The 18,996-nt window shown below is 41.1% G+C and overlaps 2 protein-coding genes and 1 long non-coding RNA gene across 3 annotated transcripts in view; 1 reads left to right on the top strand and 2 right to left on the bottom strand.

Moving 5' to 3' along the window:
• The window catches only part of LOC106878979 (5-taurinomethyluridine-[tRNA] synthase subunit MTO1, mitochondrial), a 46,642-nt gene continuing 27,646 nt past the window's right edge, over window positions 1-18,996 (top strand). Inside the window, exons 1-8 of the mRNA XM_089345949.1 lie at window positions 1-113; window positions 1,528-1,775; window positions 2,379-2,474; window positions 3,231-3,286; window positions 3,811-3,982; window positions 4,870-5,046; window positions 5,440-5,552; window positions 7,025-7,137. Of these exons, the coding sequence (XP_089202075.1) occupies window positions 1,532-1,775; window positions 2,379-2,474; window positions 3,231-3,286; window positions 3,811-3,982; window positions 4,870-5,046; window positions 5,440-5,552; window positions 7,025-7,137 (971 nt within the window). The 5' untranslated portion in view covers window positions 1-113; window positions 1,528-1,531. The remainder of the gene's footprint in view (window positions 114-1,527; window positions 1,776-2,378; window positions 2,475-3,230; window positions 3,287-3,810; window positions 3,983-4,869; window positions 5,047-5,439; window positions 5,553-7,024; window positions 7,138-18,996) is intronic.
• On the bottom strand, window positions 12,973-16,173 carry LOC149130252 (uncharacterized). Its single transcript, XM_089345953.1, has one exon. It carries the CDS (start codon window positions 15,378-15,380, stop codon window positions 14,112-14,114), a length of 1,269 nt encoding a protein of 422 aa, XP_089202079.1. The 5' UTR covers window positions 15,381-16,173; the 3' UTR covers window positions 12,973-14,111.
• The window catches only part of LOC149130251 (uncharacterized), a 19,019-nt gene continuing 16,233 nt past the window's right edge, over window positions 16,211-18,996 (bottom strand). Inside the window, exon 2 of the long non-coding RNA XR_016239136.1 lies at window positions 16,211-18,883. This is a non-coding gene — a long non-coding RNA (uncharacterized LOC149130251). The remainder of the gene's footprint in view (window positions 18,884-18,996) is intronic.

Genomic DNA, 18,996 nt, shown 5'->3' with positions numbered 1-18,996 from the left:
TGGAAATGTTCTACACCAGAGACTTTTTTGTATCAACACCGTGTTGTTTTCGTTTTGTCCTTCCCATGTGTTCGTCAGCCGAGACTTTGATTTCCTATATACATACGTTTCTGGTGAGTTTAATATATATATATATATATATATATATATATATATATACATATTCTGTCGTAGTTTATATTCATATAGAGGGTCCCTTCTATTTCATATAGAGGGGTTGTTGTTTACACACATAATTCAACAAATTACGTACAAGATCTTCGTCTCGTCTGCTACACCTGATGTGTGCTACACTTTGCACCTGTTCAGGTAACGTCGGTTTGATGGAGGAGAGAGAGTGAGCTGATGTATACGGCACAGGTATTTGATGACCATAAACAAATCATTTCTGCAGGTGACCGTTCAGTAAAAAAACAGTGGAACCCTCATCCGTTGTTCTACGAGAGGAGAGGCCACATTTAGTAGCTGTGTGGTGAGAAGCTTGCTTCCCAACCAAATGGTTCCAGATTCAGTCCCCGATGCCTGGCACCTTGGACAAGTATCTTCGACTATAGCCTCGGATAGACAAAAGCCTTGTGAGTGGATTTGGTAGACGGAAACTGGAAGAAGCCCGTCGTACATATATATATATATATATATATATATATATATATATAGTAGAAGACACTTGCCCAAGGTGCCAGGCATCGAGACTGAATCTGGAACCATTTGGTTGGGAAGCAAGCTTCTCACCACACAGCTACGAAATGTATATATATAACAATAATATTAGGGATGAAAATCCAAATTTACAGGTAAAAACTCAATTCAATTGAGGTCTTATTCTTTGCAAGCCTAGTACATCGTCCCTTTTCCCGAACCCCTAAGTTACAGGGACCGTAAACTCAACGAGATCGTCTGTCAAGCGATGGTGGTGGAGACAAACACACACAAACACAAACACACACACATATATACGATGGGCTCCTCTCATTTAACGCCTACCAAATCCACTCACAAGGCTTTGGTCAGTTGAGGCTAAATTAGAAGACTTAAGAAAACCTAGAAGTAGTAGCCAAATCTCTCACTAACTACACCCAATTGTATTAAAATATGAAGGACACTTCCTAAGGCAGTGAGCTGGCCGAAACGGTAGCATGCCGGGCGAAATGCTTAGCGGTATTTCGTCTGTCGTTATGTTCTGAGTTCAAATTCCGCCAATGTCAACTTTGCCTTTCATCCTTTCGGGGCCGATAAATCGAATACCAGTTACGCATTGGGGTCGATGTAATCGACTTAATCCCTTTGTCTCTCCTTGATTGTCCCCTTTGTGTGTGCCACCGGCACGTGAGCCAACCAGGGGGCTTTGACATCGATCATGTTCAGATGGTGCTTTTTATGTGCCACCAGCATGGGAGCCAGTCAGGCGGCACTGGCATTGATCACGTTTGGATATATATGTATATATATATATATATATATATATATATATATATAAAAATACATACACAAACATATAAAGAATATATGTTTTTGTTTTTTTTTCAGGAAAATGCGATTCCTGCCTCTTTGGAGATGTCACCATTTGAACCTGTTCCCTTTCCACTTGAAATACTCCCAACTAAACACAACGACCCGTCCACGGACATGGTTACAGTCCCAGTGCCGACCCCGTTCCACTGCAAGCTATGACGTCATCGTCGTTGGAGGAGGACATGCTGGGACCGAGGCTGCACATGCCGCTGCCAGGATGGGTGCGAACACCCTGTTGTTGACCCACAAGATAGAGACAATTGGTGAGTATCATAGGGTGGTGGTTGTGGTGGTGGTGGTTGTAATGGTGGTGGTTGTGGTGGTGGTGGTTGTAATGGTGGTGGTTGTGGTGGTGGTGGTGGTAGTTGTGGGGTGGTGATGGACTAGTTTGAGAGGGTGGTGGTGCATTGTTATATAAGGTGGAAAATAGGACATTAAATGTTGATGATATAATATCAGTGCCGCTGAACTGGCTCCTGTGCAGGTGGCACATAAAATGGACCATTTTGAGCATGTCCGTTGCCAGTACTGTGTGACTGGCCCTCGTGCCGGTGGCATGTAAAAGCACCAACTACAATCTTGGAGTGGTTGGCGTTACGAAGGGCATTCAGCTGTAGAAACTCTGCCAGATCAGATTGGATCCTGGTGCAACCTCCTGGCTTGCCAGTCCTCAGTCAAATCGTCCAACCCATGCTGGGAATTGAAACCATGATCCTATGACCATGAGTCCGCTGCCCTAACCACTTGGCCATTGCACCTCCACGACAGGTAAATATATAACAAGAGAAAAGTGAGAGAGACAGAGACCTTATTATAATTTTCTGAGTTTTATTTATTCCTGTTTGTTTTTGTTTTTTATTTTATAGGAGCCATGTCTTGTAATCCTTCATTTGGTGGAATTGGCAAAGGACATCTGATGAAAGAAGTCGATGCTCTTGATGGTCTCTGTGGCCGTGCTTGTGGTTTGTAGAATTGCTTCCATTTTTCAAAGCATTTCTTTGTAAATTTATTTCAATTGCTTTTTCTTTTCATCCCTTTATCTTCAAATCCACTGTTATTCTGACCTTTTGGTGCCTCTGTACAGTACCCTGTCACACTGCAAGGTCCAGTCCTTGTTGAAGTTGGTGGCTTGTGGGCCTCAGTGACCCTGAAAGCTGAAGCAGAGCTCAAGCTCCTGTTGTAGGGCCCCCTGTGGTAGGGTCAAAGGATACAGACCAGACTAATATAGAACACCTCTGGCCAGAAGTAGAAAAAGAGGTTTACATGGGGCCACCACCCCCTTCTGAGAAAAAAAGTTATGTATGCATTGATGACACTGCAAAACCAACAGGAGTTGGGAGAGGGAGACCTTAAAGACAGCCCAGAGTGTTCCTCAGTGACCCCCAAGACCTATGCCAGTAGAGCACAAACTCTGTGGTAAGGCCTTTCATACTGGATAGGTCAAAGGGTAGAGGTCAGACTATTAACTATCCTATCCTAGAGGTAAAAATAGATTTGTGTTAAGTGAGAACCCCTACCTAGAGTAAAGCATTGCTACAGAAGCTTTGATGATAATTCGAAAACAACAAGTCATATCTATCTAGAGTCTACAGATGTTGATGCTTCTGGGGCCACTAACTTGGGATGATCCCAGCCCCTGTCAAGCAAAGTAAGCACATCCATGACTCCCATGTCTCTTGTAAAATGAGTGTTCATTAGAGATTAATTAATTATTTCAGATGAAACTGGGATCAATTACAGAATGTTGAATACCAAGAAAGGACCCGCTGTTTGGGTAAGTTTCTCATTTTGGGGTGCTTCTATGACAACAACAACCTTTATTTTATGCATGTATATATGTATGTGATGTGTACGAGAGTGTATACATGTGTATGCGTGTACATAGGTGCAGGCATGGTTTATTGCTTCCAAACCACATGGTTTTGGGTTCAGTCCCACTGCATGGTACCTTTGGCAAGTGTCTTCTACTATTGTCCCAGGCCAACCAAAGCCTTGTGAGTGGATTTGGTAGATAGAAACTGAAAGAAGCCTATCATGTGTGTGTGTGTGTGTGTGTCTGTCTGTTTTTCTCCCCTACCATCACTTGACATCTGGTACCGGTGTGTTTATATCCCTATAACTTAGCGGTTATAACTTAGTTTGTGTGGTTGATAATATTTACAACACTAACACTGTGGCTGTGTGGTAAAAAGCTTGTTTCCCAACCGCTTTGTTCAACTCCACACATCGCATCACCTCACCAAACACATATTACCCCCACATTAACAGGGTTTTCTTTCTTGGCGTTTATATTTCCAGGGCCCACGTGCACAGATTGATCGTACTTTGTACAAGAATTTTATCCAAAAGGCTCTCCTCACTCTGCCTGGATTGACTGTCGTAGAAAGTCCTGTTGAAGACCTTCTACTGAAAGAATCGGTTTCTTCAGAACATAGTTTGGCCACACAAGAATGTTTCGGTGTTTTGTTGGGTGAGTAGGATTTGCTTTCTTCCATCATCATCATCATCATCATCATCATCATTTAACATCCATTGTCCATGGGTTGGACAGTTTGACCAGAGCTGACAAGCTGCAGAGCTGCACCAGGCTCCGGTCTGATTTAGCATGGTTTCTATGGTTGGATGCCCTTTCCTGACACTAACCACTTTACAGAGTGAGCTGGGTGCTTTTACGTGGCACGCACGAGCGCTTTTATGTAGCTCCGCATGAATGCTCTTACGTGGTATCGGCATGAGTGCTTTTTACAGGACTCTAGCAGGCTAATTCAAAAACTATCTTTTGGATCCATTTTTGTGACGTGGTGCCAGTGACCAAGACTTTTGGTGATATGCTGTGCTTGAGAAGACTTGTCAATCTGAGTGAAATTGCAGTTGTGACCAATGCCGGTGGTTTGTAACTGGCACCTGTGCTGGTGGTATGTAAAAGGCACTCTTTGAACTTTGGGCCTCATGGTGGCAGTGACATGTAACAGAGACTTTTGATAATACATCGTGCTTGAGAAAACCTGTCAAACCAAGTGAGACCAGTCATGGCCGATCCCAGTGTTTCCTAACTGGTACCAATGCCTGTGGCATGTAAAAACCACCCACTACACTCTTGGAGTGGTTGACATTAGGAAGGGCATCCAGCTGCTATAGAAACCATTCCATATCACATTGGAACCTGGTGCAGCTCTTCAGCTTGCCAGTGTTCGGTCAAACTGTCCAACCCATGCCAGCATGGAAATCGTCAAATGATGATGATGATGCTGATGATGTCATCTTATTAAAGGGTTTATCCTAACAATGTTCTGAAATGTGTTTTTGAATGGCTAATGTGTCTTCCGTGCTGTAATTGCATTAATTTACCATTTTTAGAAAATGGAACCCAGATGTTTGGCAAAACTGTTGTGTTAACGACAGGAACATTTCTGCGAGGCTGCATCACCGTTGGACTGAGTTCAAAGCCCGCAGGTAGACTGGGAGATGAACCAGCTGTGGGTCTTGCATGTTCCCTTGAAAAAGCAGGCTTCAAGATGGGGAGATTAAAAACAGGTAATTAACTTTTACTAATTATTTCAAAAATTTAACGAGGCTGAGTTTTACATCACATTTTTTTACAAACAATTATTTGCTCAATGTCTCTGTAGCAGACTTCCTATCATCGTTTAATGTCCGCTTTCCATGCTGGCATGGGTTGGACGATTTGACTGAGGACTGGTGAAACCGGATGGCTGCACCAGGCTCCAATCTGATCTGGCAGAGTTTCTACAGCTGGATGCCCTTCCTAACGCCAACCATTCCGAGAGTGTAGTGGGTGCTTTTACGTGCCACCGGCACGAAGGCCAGTCAGGCGGTACTGGCAACGGCCACATACATATATACACAAGCACGTTTATACATATATCTCATAAATATATATTGTGTATGTTGTTGTCTCCATTTCAGGCACTCCGCCACGTCTGGATGGTCGTACTATTGATTTCTCCAAGACAATTGTCCAGCCTGGTGACAATCCTCCCATGCCGTTCTCTTTCCTCAACGACAAAGTCTGGATAAAGGTTTGTATGACATTCTTTCTGCTCTTCATTGGTTGATAAGCGGGGTACATGAAGGACCGGGATGCTCTTCCTCTTACCAACCCTCACCCGGTCCCAAGTAGGGTGATATTTCCCTCTCCCCTCCTCAGGGGTCAGACATGGCTTTCCTGGATAACTGGAAAAAAAAAACAACCTTGCTCTCTCTCTCTCTCTCTCTCTCTCTCTCTCTCTATATATATATATATATATATATATATATATATATATATATATATCATTTAACGTCTGCTTTTCATGCTGGCATGGGTTGGACGGTTTGGCTGGAAACTGGTAAGCCAGGGGCTGCATCAGGGTTCCAGTCTGATTTGGCATGGTTTCAATGGCTGGATGCCCTTCCTACCACCAAGCTCTTCGAGCATGTAGTGGGTGCTACACGCATATATATTTGCTGCCATATATGTATATGTGTGTATGTATATATGTCTATATATGTGTGTGTGTGTGTGTGCGTTTGTATATGTGTGTATTTATATACGTGTGTGTGTGTGTATATTTATATATATATTTATATATACGCATGTGTATATATACACACATAAGTGCCTGTATATGTTTCCATACACACACACGTGTGTGTGTGTGTGTATGGAAAGGTAGTTTTCTTCTCTGTTGCCCATTCCAAGATTCAAACATCTGTGGAAACTATTTCAGAGCAATATCGGGCAGGGGGCGATGGGTGGGGTGGGGGTTCAGCAGCATTTTGCCAGAATGGAACAAATGAAGCCCAGTGCCTCTCCCTACCTTCCCCCCACCTACCTGCACTGAATACTTAATCCTCCCTAAAAAAAAAAATCATCATAAACTTCATCACCACCATCATCACCATCATCGTCATCATCACCACCACCATCTTCATCATTATATCCTTGCTTGCTACCATTCACCACCACCACAACCATCTTTATTATTGTCATCAGCATCACCGTAGTCATTATCATCATCATCAAATTAGACTGGAGCCTGGTGCAGCTCTCCAGCTTGCTAGCTCTGGTAAAACAACCCATGCCAGCATGGAAAACAGACGTCAAAGGCTGACCAATTCGTTGTGGGTGGATTTGGTAGACAGCAGCTGAAAGGAGCCCACCAAATATATATATATATATATATATATATATATATATATACATGTGTGTATATGTATGTGTGTGTGTTCCTCCTACCGCTGCTTGATTTCTGGTGTTGTATTTATGTCTCCATAGCTTAGCAGTTCAGCTAAAGTGACTGATAAAATAAGCAATGGGCTTACTAAAAATAAAATAAGTATTTGGTGGTAGGATTGATTCGCTTGACTAAAGCTTTTCAAACGTTAAATGATGATGATGTCGGCGATGATGATGATGATGTCGGCGATGATGATGATGATGTCGGCGATGATGATGATGATGTCGGCGATGATGATGATGATGATTTTAATCCATTGGTTTCAATTACAGCCTGAAGACCAGTTGTTATGTTATCTCACCTACACGACACCCAAGGCAGCTGAGATCGTTAAGAAGACTCTACACCTGAATAAACATGTGAAAGAGGAAACCGTTGGCCCAAGGTAAGGGGACTTCTTAGTTATAATTGTCGCCTGTTTCAGTCTAGTCTTTGTTTCCTCCTGCCTTCATTGGCACCTTCCTTTACAATTCTGGCCCCTCACCAGTTGGAATTCAATTTGGGATTGGGACGTTAAACGATGATGATGATGATGATGATGATGATGAACAATAAAATGATTGCATTACAGAATTAATTCTTGTCTGTCCTTAACCTCTGATCAAACACCATTGGGGCATATAGTCATTGTAGGTATATTATAGTCATGCTATTTAGCTTTCCTTAGTTTTGGGCTGCCGGCCCAATTAGCCCTCTGCAAGAGCTAGTTTAAAAGGCTGCATGAAGTGCAGGTTTTAAGCCATTAAAAAATAAAAGAAATTGTGGCACTCCGTCGCTTACGACGTCGAGGGTTTCCAGTTGATCCGATCAACGGAACAGCCTGCTCGTGAAATTAACGTGCAAGTGGTTGAGCACTCCACAGACACGTGTACCCTTAACGTAGTTCTCGGGGGAGATTCAGCGTGACACAGTGTGACAAGGCTGACCCTTTGAATTACAGGCACAACAGAAACAGGAAGAAAGAGTGAGAGAAAGTTGTGGTGAAAGAGTACAGCAGGGTTCGCCACCATCCCCTGTCGGAGCTTCGTGGAACTTTTTAGGTGTTTTCGCTCAATAAACACTCACATTGTCTGATCTGGGAATCGAAACCGCGATCCTATGACCGCGAGTCCGCTGCCCTAACCACTGGGCCATTGCGCCTCTACAATAAAAAAAAATATGTAGTAAGCAATAATGGTACAATAATGTATCTGGCCTTAAAAAATTATTCCTTATTTCTTACGTCTGACTCAGATTTTGCGTTGCATTGAAAGAACATTAAGTGTGCAGTCTTTAGGAAATTTCGTGGTATTTAAAGCTACATCAGTTTAACTGATTTACTCATTTTATGAACAATTAACTTATTTTTTTTAAATCTGTGTTATGGCCTTCAAACAATAGCTTTTAAGCAAATGCTATTGAAGAAAAGCAGGAACCATGCCAGTTTCTGTGATTCTATTTAAGAGGTTTTTTTTTCCGTTTTGAAATATCTTCCGATAGAGGTATAGCTGTGTGGAGATAGAGTTTACTTTGGTACTTTGGAATTATAATGGTGCAGGTTCCGAGTGCCGCTGCTTGGCACTTTAGGGCAAGTGTCTTCTACTGCAGCTTCAATCTGACCAATACTTTTGAAATGGAATTGGTAGAAAGAAACCAAACTGAATGGAAGTTTGATGCTGGACTAGCTCCTGTGCAGGTGGCACATAAAATACACCATTCTGAGCGTGGCCGTTGCCAGTACCGCCTGACTGGCCTTCGTGCCGGTGGCACGTAAAAGCACCCACTACACTCTCGGAGTGGTTGGCGTTAGGAAGGGCATCCAGCTGTAGAAACTCTGCCAAATCAGATTGGAGCATGGTGCAGCAGCCATCTGGTTTCACCAGTCCTCAGTCAAATCGTCCAACCCATGCTAGCATGGAAAGCGGACGTTAAACGACGATGATATATATATATATATATATATATATATATATATATATATATATATATATTTATATGTGTATGTATATATGTATATATTTTTGTATTTATATGTGTATATATATATGTATGTGTGTGTATATATATGTATATATAAGTATATATATGTATATATATTAGTATATGTATATATATTTATATATATATATATGAATATGTATACATATATATCGTGTGTGTGTGTGTATATATATATATATATATATATATACACACACACATACTCACATATATATGTTATACACACTCCCACAAACACACACACACTTATATATACACACAAAGTAAGAGAGAGAGAGAGAGAGAGAGAAAGGCAATGTAATGTTATCTCCTTCTCTATAAGGCATACTAAAAGTGTGTAGACGTGTGTGTGCGTGCGTGTGTGTGTGTGTGTGTGTGTATTTATGTATGTGTGTGAATGTCGGGCAGGATATTTCTAGAAGTCTGAGTTTAGTTTAGTTACCTTGTAACACTGACGATGGGGGCATGTGTATGCGTGTGTGTGTGTCTAAATATGTATGAGTGTGTCTGTGCTTGTATGTTTGAATGTGTGTGTGTGTGTCTGTGCGTGTGTATGTATATGTGTGTGTGTTTATGTCAGCACTTATGCATGTATGTGCTTATTTGGGTGTCTATGTATGTGTATGCATGTACCTGTGTTTGTGAGTGTGTGTATATATGTGCTTGTGTGTATGTGTGTGTAAAATGTATGATCATGTGTGTGTATGCATGTACTTGTTTAGGAGTGTATATATATATATATATATATATATGCTGCTGTAAAGGTAACACACTTAGTCATGTTAATAAAGGGATGTGGGTTCAAGTCCCACACGGATAGGAAAGCCTTTTTTGTGTTAAGGGTTTATATCCCCGTTATTAGACTATTTGCCTTAGTCATTGCAAGGGGTTACTGATGGGGAACAACAGGGGACAGAAGGCCTATACAATATAGTCTGTATTTTATTCTTAAAATATGAAATTTTAGCAGAAATTTTAGCCATGAAGACAATCAAGAAACAAAACAGTTTAAAAAAAAAAATGGTTTTGGTAAAAAGCATTTAATTGCTCCATCAAATTATCCATAATCACTTCTGCTTCTTGTAGTTCTTGTTGCTGTTATTAATATCTTGTCGGTTCCACATTTATCAATAAGAAGAGTCTGCAGTTTAATTAATTCTACCTTCTCCATTTCTTCCTTGGTTTTTCGATTGTTGTTTTTTTTTCTTGTTTTTTTTTGCTGTAAAAATTCAGTCTTTCATTTATCCATTCATCATCATCATCATCATCAACATCAATGGTGTTGTTTAATGTCCATCTTCCATGCATGCCTGGGTAGGACGGTTGACAGGAGCCGACCAGGTAGAAGGCTACCCCCAGGCTATATCTGTATCTGGTTTGGCAGGGGGGGGTTAAATTTTTTTTTTGGTTAGATGCCCTTCCTGACACCAACCACTCTGCAGAGTGCAGGGGTGCACTGTAATATACTGAGAGAGACTGAGAGAGTGGGGGGGGGGGGTAGAGACTGAGAGAGTGGGGGGGAGAGAGAGAGAGAGAGTGAAAGGGAGAGGTTACAATTTATTAATTGAAAGCAATTGATGCAAACGATTTTCCTGTCCTCATACACAAAACGAAATAGATTCACACACACACACACACACACACACACACACACACAGAGGGGGGACGTTATGCATACATACCTAAACAGGATGTGAGAGAGAGAGAGGGAGAGAGACAGACAGACAGACAGAGGGGGATATTACACATATATATATAAACTATGTGTATATATGCATAAACAGAGAGGGAGGGAGGGAGGGAGTATTACACATACATACTAACATAACTAGATGCATACACACATAGAGAGAGGGGGAGAGAAAGAGAGAGAGGGGGGAGAGAAATAGAGAGAGAGGGGGGAGAGAAAGAGAGAGGGAGGGGGAGAGAAAGAGAGAGTGAGGGAGAGAAATAGAGAGAGAGGGGGAGAGAAAGAGAGAGTGAGGGAGAGAAATGGAGAGAGAGGGGGGAGAGAAAGAGAGAGAGAGAGGGAGAGAAATAGAGAGAGAGGGGGAGAGAAAGAGAGAGAGAGGGGGAGAGAAAGAGAGAGCTATTACAATTTATAAATTAAACACAAATGACAAACTCTTTTCCCTCTTCTCATATTTACAAAGAGAAAGAGGCACATACTTATAAGCACCCACAGAGAGAGGGGGAGAGAGAGACAGAGGGAGAGAGAGAGAGGGGGAGAGAGTGAGTGTTATTCACACACAAAGATTAGATGCTCACACACATAAGCAAAGAGAGAGAGAGAGAGAGATTACGCATACATACAAACAGAACCAGATATATATATATATATATATATATATATATATATATATACAAACATAGCCAGATGCTCACAAAGAGAGAAAGAGAGAGAAAGGGAAAGAGAGAGAGGGGGGAGAAAGGGAAAGAGAGAGAGGGGGAAAGAGAGAGAGAAAGGGAAAGAGAGAGGGGGAAAGGGAAAGAGAGAGAGGGGGGAGAGAAAGGGAAAGAGAGAGGGGGAAAGGGAAAGAGAGAGAGGGGGGAGAGAAAGGGAAAGAGAGAGAGAAGGGGGGAGAGAAAGGGAAAGAGAGAGGGGGGAGAGAAAGGGAAAGAGAGAGAGAGAGAGAGGGAGATTAGAATTTATTAATTGAACATGATTGACATAAATAATTTCCCTTTTTCTTCGTACACGTAAAGAAAAATATGCTTACACACTTAAGCAGACAGAGAGGGAGAGACAATGACAGAGAGAGAGAGAGAGAGAGAGATTGTAGCTAATTGAACACAACTGACATAAACACTTCCCCCCACCCCCACCCTCTCCTCTCCTCTCCTCATATGCATAAAGAGAAATATAATCACAGCCAGGAAAGAGTGGGGGGGGGGGGAAAGGAGGGAGAAATCTAGAGAAACATCAAAAGGTCTGATGTCAAATAAGTCATCATCGAATCAATGATGCCAAATAAGTAGCTTGCAAACGGCTGCATCGAAACACCTCCCACCCTCAGTGCCCCACACCCGTGATTAAAAAATACAAATTGAAAATGCTTTTTTTAAAAGTTTAATCATTAGGTTGTTCAACAATAACAAGATTTACAATTTTTATTCTCAATAAAAACGTTTTCTTTTTTTTTAAATTAAAACTTTGTTTTAAAACGTCTGCAAAAATGAAAGAAATTTATTAAATCAATATTAAAAAAAAAAGAAAGATGTATTTTTCCATGAAGGCAGTTCAAAAATATTAGATTAGATTATTAAAAAGCCACAAGGTTGGTAGTCATCTGCACTCCCGTTGCTAAAATCTTCCCATGCCCACCCTTCATGGGTGGGGAGGACACCCTTCAGTTTTGTACCACTGGCATGGTGGATAGGGTGATGGCCACTATTTTTTGAGGTCCTCTCTTGTAAATAATTTCGGGTTCTATCCAATCGTATGGTAGATGTCAATATAAGTATCATGGGTCAGATAAACTGTCTAGTATATGTAGTTATGGTCCTCTACGTTTTGAGTTCAAATCCTACCAGTTTTCCATTGTGTTCTTTGTAACTTTGTTTGCTAATATACATGGACATATGTGAGTATATATATATATATATATATATATATATATATATATACACACACACACACACACACACATATATATATATGGTAACCAGTGAATAAATTTCACTCTGATTATATATGTTTGCCAGGGCTAAACAGACTTCTTCAGCCAGCTAGCCGGTCAAGCTACTTCAGGCTGATGACGAGCAAAGACTCAGAAATATGTCCCTGAATGCTGACTGGGCTGGGTGGAGGAGTTTGTCTCCCCCTCGCAAACATAAGGACACAGGAAATGTGTCAAGGCCGACAGGAAGCGGTCCAGCTTCCTAGGGCTAAACGGCAGTAGTGTGTTCCCTTATTGGGGTTGTCACGTTAAGTTGACAATATACTACAACTTTACTTATATATACATATACATACATATATATATATATATATATATATATATATATACACACACATGCACACATACACACACACATGCACATATGCACACACAAACACACACACACACACGATCTCCTAATTTTCTTTCAGTAAATTCTGAGTATTCTCATTTCCAAATAAAAAAAAAATAAAATAAAAAATTGCAATGCATGTTGTTATTTAACCCCGGGTCAGTTCTGATCCAGCAGACCTATGATCGGAGACATTCCCGCCTTAACCATTCTGTCTTAATTTTTTTTTTTTTTTTTTTTTTTTTTTTGGTGGGGCAGGGGTTTGCTTTTTCTGGCACAATGTACTTCACTGAACATTATACCATAGTGTCATCTTTGAAGACTGTAGAATGTGATTCGAGGTAGATTTGGCTGCTATATCTAGCAGGTTGAACAACCATGTAGAGACTTCCTCAATGGTTTGTAGGATTAATGTTGTTGTTATTATCGTCATCAGTTTGTTTGGTGGCCTTGGCAAAAGAGGTTGTGTGGTTGACCATATTAAAAGGGCAGAAGACAGATACTTTCCTCTTTGGCCAAGTTCTCATTGACTTTTTCAAGATTCACTTGAAAACGAAAGTAAAAGTAGAAGGGTAAATTTTGTTTAAAAGTGGATGAATGTGGCAAGAATGGTATGAACGAACGGGGCCTATTCTAAACATGCACCTGCAGATGATGTGGAGGGGGCACTTGCCCTAGAGGTCAGATCCTGTGTGGTTTCGTAGGGCTTCCATGAGCAGCTCTAGGTAGTCTCCCTCGATTGAGGAATTATTTTTTTGTTAAAATTTGTATTTTAATAATTTTTTGTTTTTTGCATGTCCTTCATGTACTGTTCCCATCATTTTTTGTGAAACCTTAGTGGTTAATAAAGAAAACATTATTATTGTTATTATTATCATTGTTCAGCATTTTGGTGGTTTCAGGTAAATTTCTACTCATCACCTGCTACACCTCCATGTTGCTGGGATGTGTGCAGCATTTGTCTTTTGAGGTGTGGTGCAGTCTTTTGTTGCATCACTGTTTGTATTGTGTTGAGTGTGTAATGCATTGGTTATCTAGCTTGCTGGTGACAGTTTATTTCATTGGACATTTGCTGTATAGAGTGAGTCTTGTGTTTGCAGATTGTTTTGTTTGGGTTGTATTACTGGATTAATAGCGTCTTGTGTAGGATGTGGGCTGTTCCTAACAGGGCTATTTTTTTGGATAGTGTGTAGTATTGAGGATCCAGGTATAGTTGCTATGTTTATCATTATTATTATTGTTGTTAATGATTTGTTTTTAAAGGTTGAATTCAAAGTAGGAAAGCTATATATAATAGCATGTAAACCTTGGGTTTAAAAGCCCCTTAGGGTAGGAAAAGTCAGTGGCTGTCCTTCATTGCCACACTCACACTCGGTACTCATAGTCTGGGTGGGGGTATGTTTCACGGGGCGGTTCATCTCTGAGAGGTTCTGGAAGTGGATATTCCTCACTGACCCGTTGGCCAGTCTCATCTACTGCATAACCCTGTTGTCGAATGCGATGCTGCTGATGCTGATGCTGGTGCGGCTGTTGCTGTGGGTGATGATGGTGGTGATGGTGGTGGTGGTGGTGGGGGTAGTGCTGCTGCTGTTGTTGTTGTTGTTGCTGTTGCTGTTGGCGGCGCAGTTGACCGGTTTCGTTGTCAGGCAGGTCTTGTTGCGCCACAGCCTGTTGATACTGCGACATTAGCGACACTATAGTCTCCATGTCGTACTTCCGCTGCCCACCACAGGACACGTAGCGCACGAACAGGTTGAGCTTCCGGTCAAGGAACGTGTAGAGTATCGGCTCGATGGCTGACTGCGTCCAGGCGATGAAGCTGAACGCTTGGTAGACTTTCGGCGACACCTGAAATTTCATGTCGATCAAGATGAGCGCAAAGAGTGGGTACCAGCATGCAGCGAAGCTCACCGAGACGGCGATGAAGAGCTTGGCACGGTGCAGTGAATCGTCGACCATTGCACGCACGCTGCTCTCCGACACCTTCGGCGCATTAGCAAAGCAGATGGAGGAACGAACCAACATGGAGACACGATTCGGTTGGTTGACCTGTATTTCTTTGTACAACCTCGAGATATAGTGTGCCATGGCAATTAGTGCCAGACTCACAATTGCTATCCACATCGTATAAGCGACGTAACTCTCCACTTGTCCGAGTATGAAAGAGCAATTTCCAATATCTGGATGAAAACCGAAGTAGCCTCCGATTAGCGTGGGTCCCAAGTGCAGTATCAAGCTCCCTATGTAAACCATGACTAGCCCGAACAACACACAGCAGAACGTGCCTTTTGCATCACCGCCAATGTTCGTTTCTCCGAACGTGTACGCCTCGCAACACACCATGGCAACCATGTTGAATGTATAAACCGTCATGATGACGATGTAAGTGGAGCCCTCCAGGTCGCAGTTGCTCGGTTGGCGCTGGCTGAGGAGGTTGTTTGCAAACAAGATGCAAAACATGGAGCGGAACTCGTTGAGTAGACAGGCGTGTACCAAAAATGCACTGGTCATTCGGCGAAGCGACTTCTTAAAAATGATGCATAGAATCACCAAAGAGTTGAAAAACAATCCAATTCCTGCAATAAAGTACAAGTAATAAGCTTCCGCATGCCGTGTTGTGTTTTCGGCAGCCATTTTGGGTCAATTGTTTTAATTTCCCTTTTTTCTCCTTAAATATCTGTATTTTTCTCTTTGTCTTTTCTGTGACGATGTCAGATATTTTCCATCATTGATTTGCTCAAGTTCTTTGGAAAATGGAATAAAAAACCAGCAAAGTAGCTCGTAGCTTCAAGATTTCTATATGTGATTGTTTTATTTTTAGAGTAAGATTGTAGGGCAAGTGTAAGAAGTCAGATCTGACCGTTTTCGGGTTGGATATGGCCAGATTAAATGCTTCAAGAGTTGAACTCTGTTAATTGTAATGCTTATTAATTGTTTAAATTAACCATGCATCATATTGTAGCTTTGAGATTTTCCTTGTGTGATTATATGTTTTTAGAATTGCATTGTAGGGCAAGTGTAAGAGGCCAGACCAGGCCAATTTGAACATATTGTTGTTTATATTGCATATTTTCACAGCTCTATGCTGGTTTGTTTTGGTGGTGTTACTTTTACTCTGTTATTATTATTATTATCATTATTATTGGAAGAAGGCACTTCCAATGCCTTTGAGACAGCAGAATAAATAATCCAAGACTTTCTGTATGGGGTTTTCTCCAAATTACCCTTGGTGTACTGTCCTATCATTAGGGATTCTATTTATATATTTATCTTCCTGAATTCTATTTCAAACTCTTGTGTTATATTCTTCTTCTTGTTGTTTCCTGTTATCATCAATATAATCCCCCACCATTTTGTGTGTTGTATTTTCTCCTTTGATATTGCCATCAATGTATTGGGCTCCTGTGGTCAATAAAATAAACCATTATTGATGTTGTTATTATTATTATTATTTTTATCATATGTTTATTTTCTTTCTATGTCTTATTGTATATCACATATACTTTCTTATTATTTTTTCTCATATATTCACATATATATATATATATATATCATTCCATTGCTTGTAAATCCCCATATTTTATGCCTGTTGTTGCATTGACTCCCCTCATTTGTTGCCCTGGTGGCAAATAAAATAGATAAATTATTATTATTATTAATATTATTATTTACTTCTCAGAGCTCTTGATTTTACCTTGGTTAATTCTTTGAGAGCATCCAGCAACCTGTTGTCAAAGTCTCATGGGTCCTCTCAAGGTCCTCTATGGATTATAAGGCTTGGTGCCCGAATGTTTAATATTGTGGAAGATATTATTATTATTATTATTATTATTCCATTTGGAAAGGAAAAATATGTTGTTATTGTTATTATTAAATCTGCTGTTAAATAGAATCTCGGATTGGGCTGGGCACTATGACATGACGTTTTCAACGGTGTATTGATTGGCCGTCTTCAAATTCAATCTCACTCCAAGAGTTTCCTTGAGGCTGCCGTTTAGCTCCATCTTCACGGAATCACAGATCTGGCAGCGTTATGGCAACAACAATGGTGGTGACGGTAATGATGGTGGAGACAGTGGTGGTGGTGGCTGAAGTGGTGGTATAGATGGTGATGATAATGTAGGTGGTGGTGATGGTGTTGGTGTTGGTGATGAGGGCAACAGTAGTGTGGTGGTGGTGGTGGTGGTGGTAGTGGTGGCTGCAGTGGTGGTATTGGTGGTGAGGATAATGTGGGTGGTGGTGGTGGTGGTGGTGCTGGTGTTGGTGATGAGGGCAACAGCAGTGTGGTGGTGGTGGTGGTGGTGGTGGCTATAGTGGTGATGGTAGTGTGAGTGGTGTTGATGGTGCTGGTGATGATAGCAACAGAAGTAGTGATGGTGGTGACGGTGGTGGTGGTAGCAGCGGTAGTAGTTGTAGTGATGATAGTTGTAGTGGTATGGTGGTGGTGGTGGTGGCTATGGTGGTGGTAACAGCAGTAGTAGCTGTAGTGGTGATAGTTGTAGTGGTATGGTGGTGGTGGTGGTGGTGGTGGGGATGAGCGGATAGGGTTGTTTGTGTTTGTACAGCTTTCGGGAGTGCAAACACAAACAAGGGGGAAAGATCAATATAGGAACAAGTGCTTGTGTGTGTGTGTGTGTGTGTGTGTGTGTGTGTGTGTGCAGGGTAGGAAGGGGTTGTGTGTCCTCTATTTTAATGATTTATTCCTAGCAGTGTTTATTTTGTATGATATATACTTCTCCCTCTCCCCCTCTCCCTCTCCCTCTCCCTCTCCCTCTCCCTCTCCCTCTCCTTCTCCCTCTCCCTCTCCCTCGCTTTCTTTTATACAAATAACAGCTTTGATAATCCTGTTAGTATAGTATTTCTGGTTATCTGCTAATCCTCTTACTATTGCATTTATTGATGCTTTGATAATCCCGTTATCACTGTGCTTCACTGACCATCGGATTATCTGTGTATGATAATCTTATCCCTCGGTGTTTGATAATCCTGTTATTATTCTGTTTGTTGGTCCCTGATAATCTTATTATCATGGCATCTCGTATATCTGATAATCCTGCTTTTTATTGTATATTTTGGCATTTGACAATCCTATAATCCCTGTTTGATAATCCTCTCATCAGTATGTATTTTGATGTTTGATAATTCTGTTCTGTTCTGCCCTTCAATGTCTGATAATATAAGTTACCCCTGTGTCGTGTCTCTGATGTTTGATAATCCTGATTTTACTGTGCACCTCAACGTTTGATGATCCTGTTATCACAAATCGCTTTATTGTTTGATAATCCTTTTTTTATCACTGTATTTCTTATGTTTGATAATCCTGTTATCGGTGGATTTTGATGTTTGATGAGGCTGTTCTCAACACTGTTTCCCCTCAATGTTTGACGATTTTATTATCCCTGCATGTTTTACGTCTGATAACCCTGTTATCAGTGGATTTTAATATATGATGATTCTTTTATCACTGTTTCTCAATAGTGTGTCCCTCTATGTTTGATGCTTCTTTTATCACTGTTTCTCAATAGTGTGTCCCTCTATGTTTGATGATTCTTTTATCACTGTTTCTCAATAGTGTGTCCCTCTATGTTTGATGATTCTTTTATCACTGTTTCTCAATAGTGTGTCCCTCTATGTTTGATGATTCTTTTATCACTGTTTCTCAATAGTGTGTCCCTCTATGTTTGATGATTCTTTTATCACTGTTTCTCAATAGTGTGTCCCTCTATGTTTGATGATTCTTTTATCACTGTTTCTCAATAGTGTGTCCCTCTATGTTTGATGATTCTTTTATCACTGTTTCTCAATAGTGTGTCCCTCTATGTTTGATGATTCTTTTATCACTGTTTCTCAATAGTGTGTCCCTCTATGTTTGATGATTCTTTTATCACTGTGTATCTTATGTCTTCCGCTGTTGCAGTTATAGGCTTCTGTTCCTCTCAGGGACCAGTTATGGCTGATGGTGTGGCTTCGAAATGGCACTGTGCCGTTTTAAGCAGTCGCACAAGAAGAATTAACAAAGGAACGAATGCAACAACGAAGGGCTCTGTAAATGAGCAAGACGTCTTCTGCTTCCTGCTGTATCTCTGCTGCAGCTCAACTGTACTTCCACTGCATCTCTACTGCCTGGCCATTATTCACTGGAACAAGAAAGAGAATGCAAAATAATGATGATAATAATAACAACAAAAATAATAATGGTTTCAGATTTTGGCACAAAGCCAGCAATTTTTGTTGGGTGGGGCGGGGCATA

Source organism: Octopus bimaculoides, chromosome 30, assembly GCF_046866305.1.
Source record: "Octopus bimaculoides isolate indiv1 chromosome 30, ASM4686630v1, whole genome shotgun sequence".
Taxonomy (NCBI): Eukaryota; Metazoa; Mollusca; class Cephalopoda; order Octopoda; family Octopodidae; genus Octopus; species Octopus bimaculoides.
This window is presented reverse-complemented; position numbering and strand designations above follow the sequence as displayed.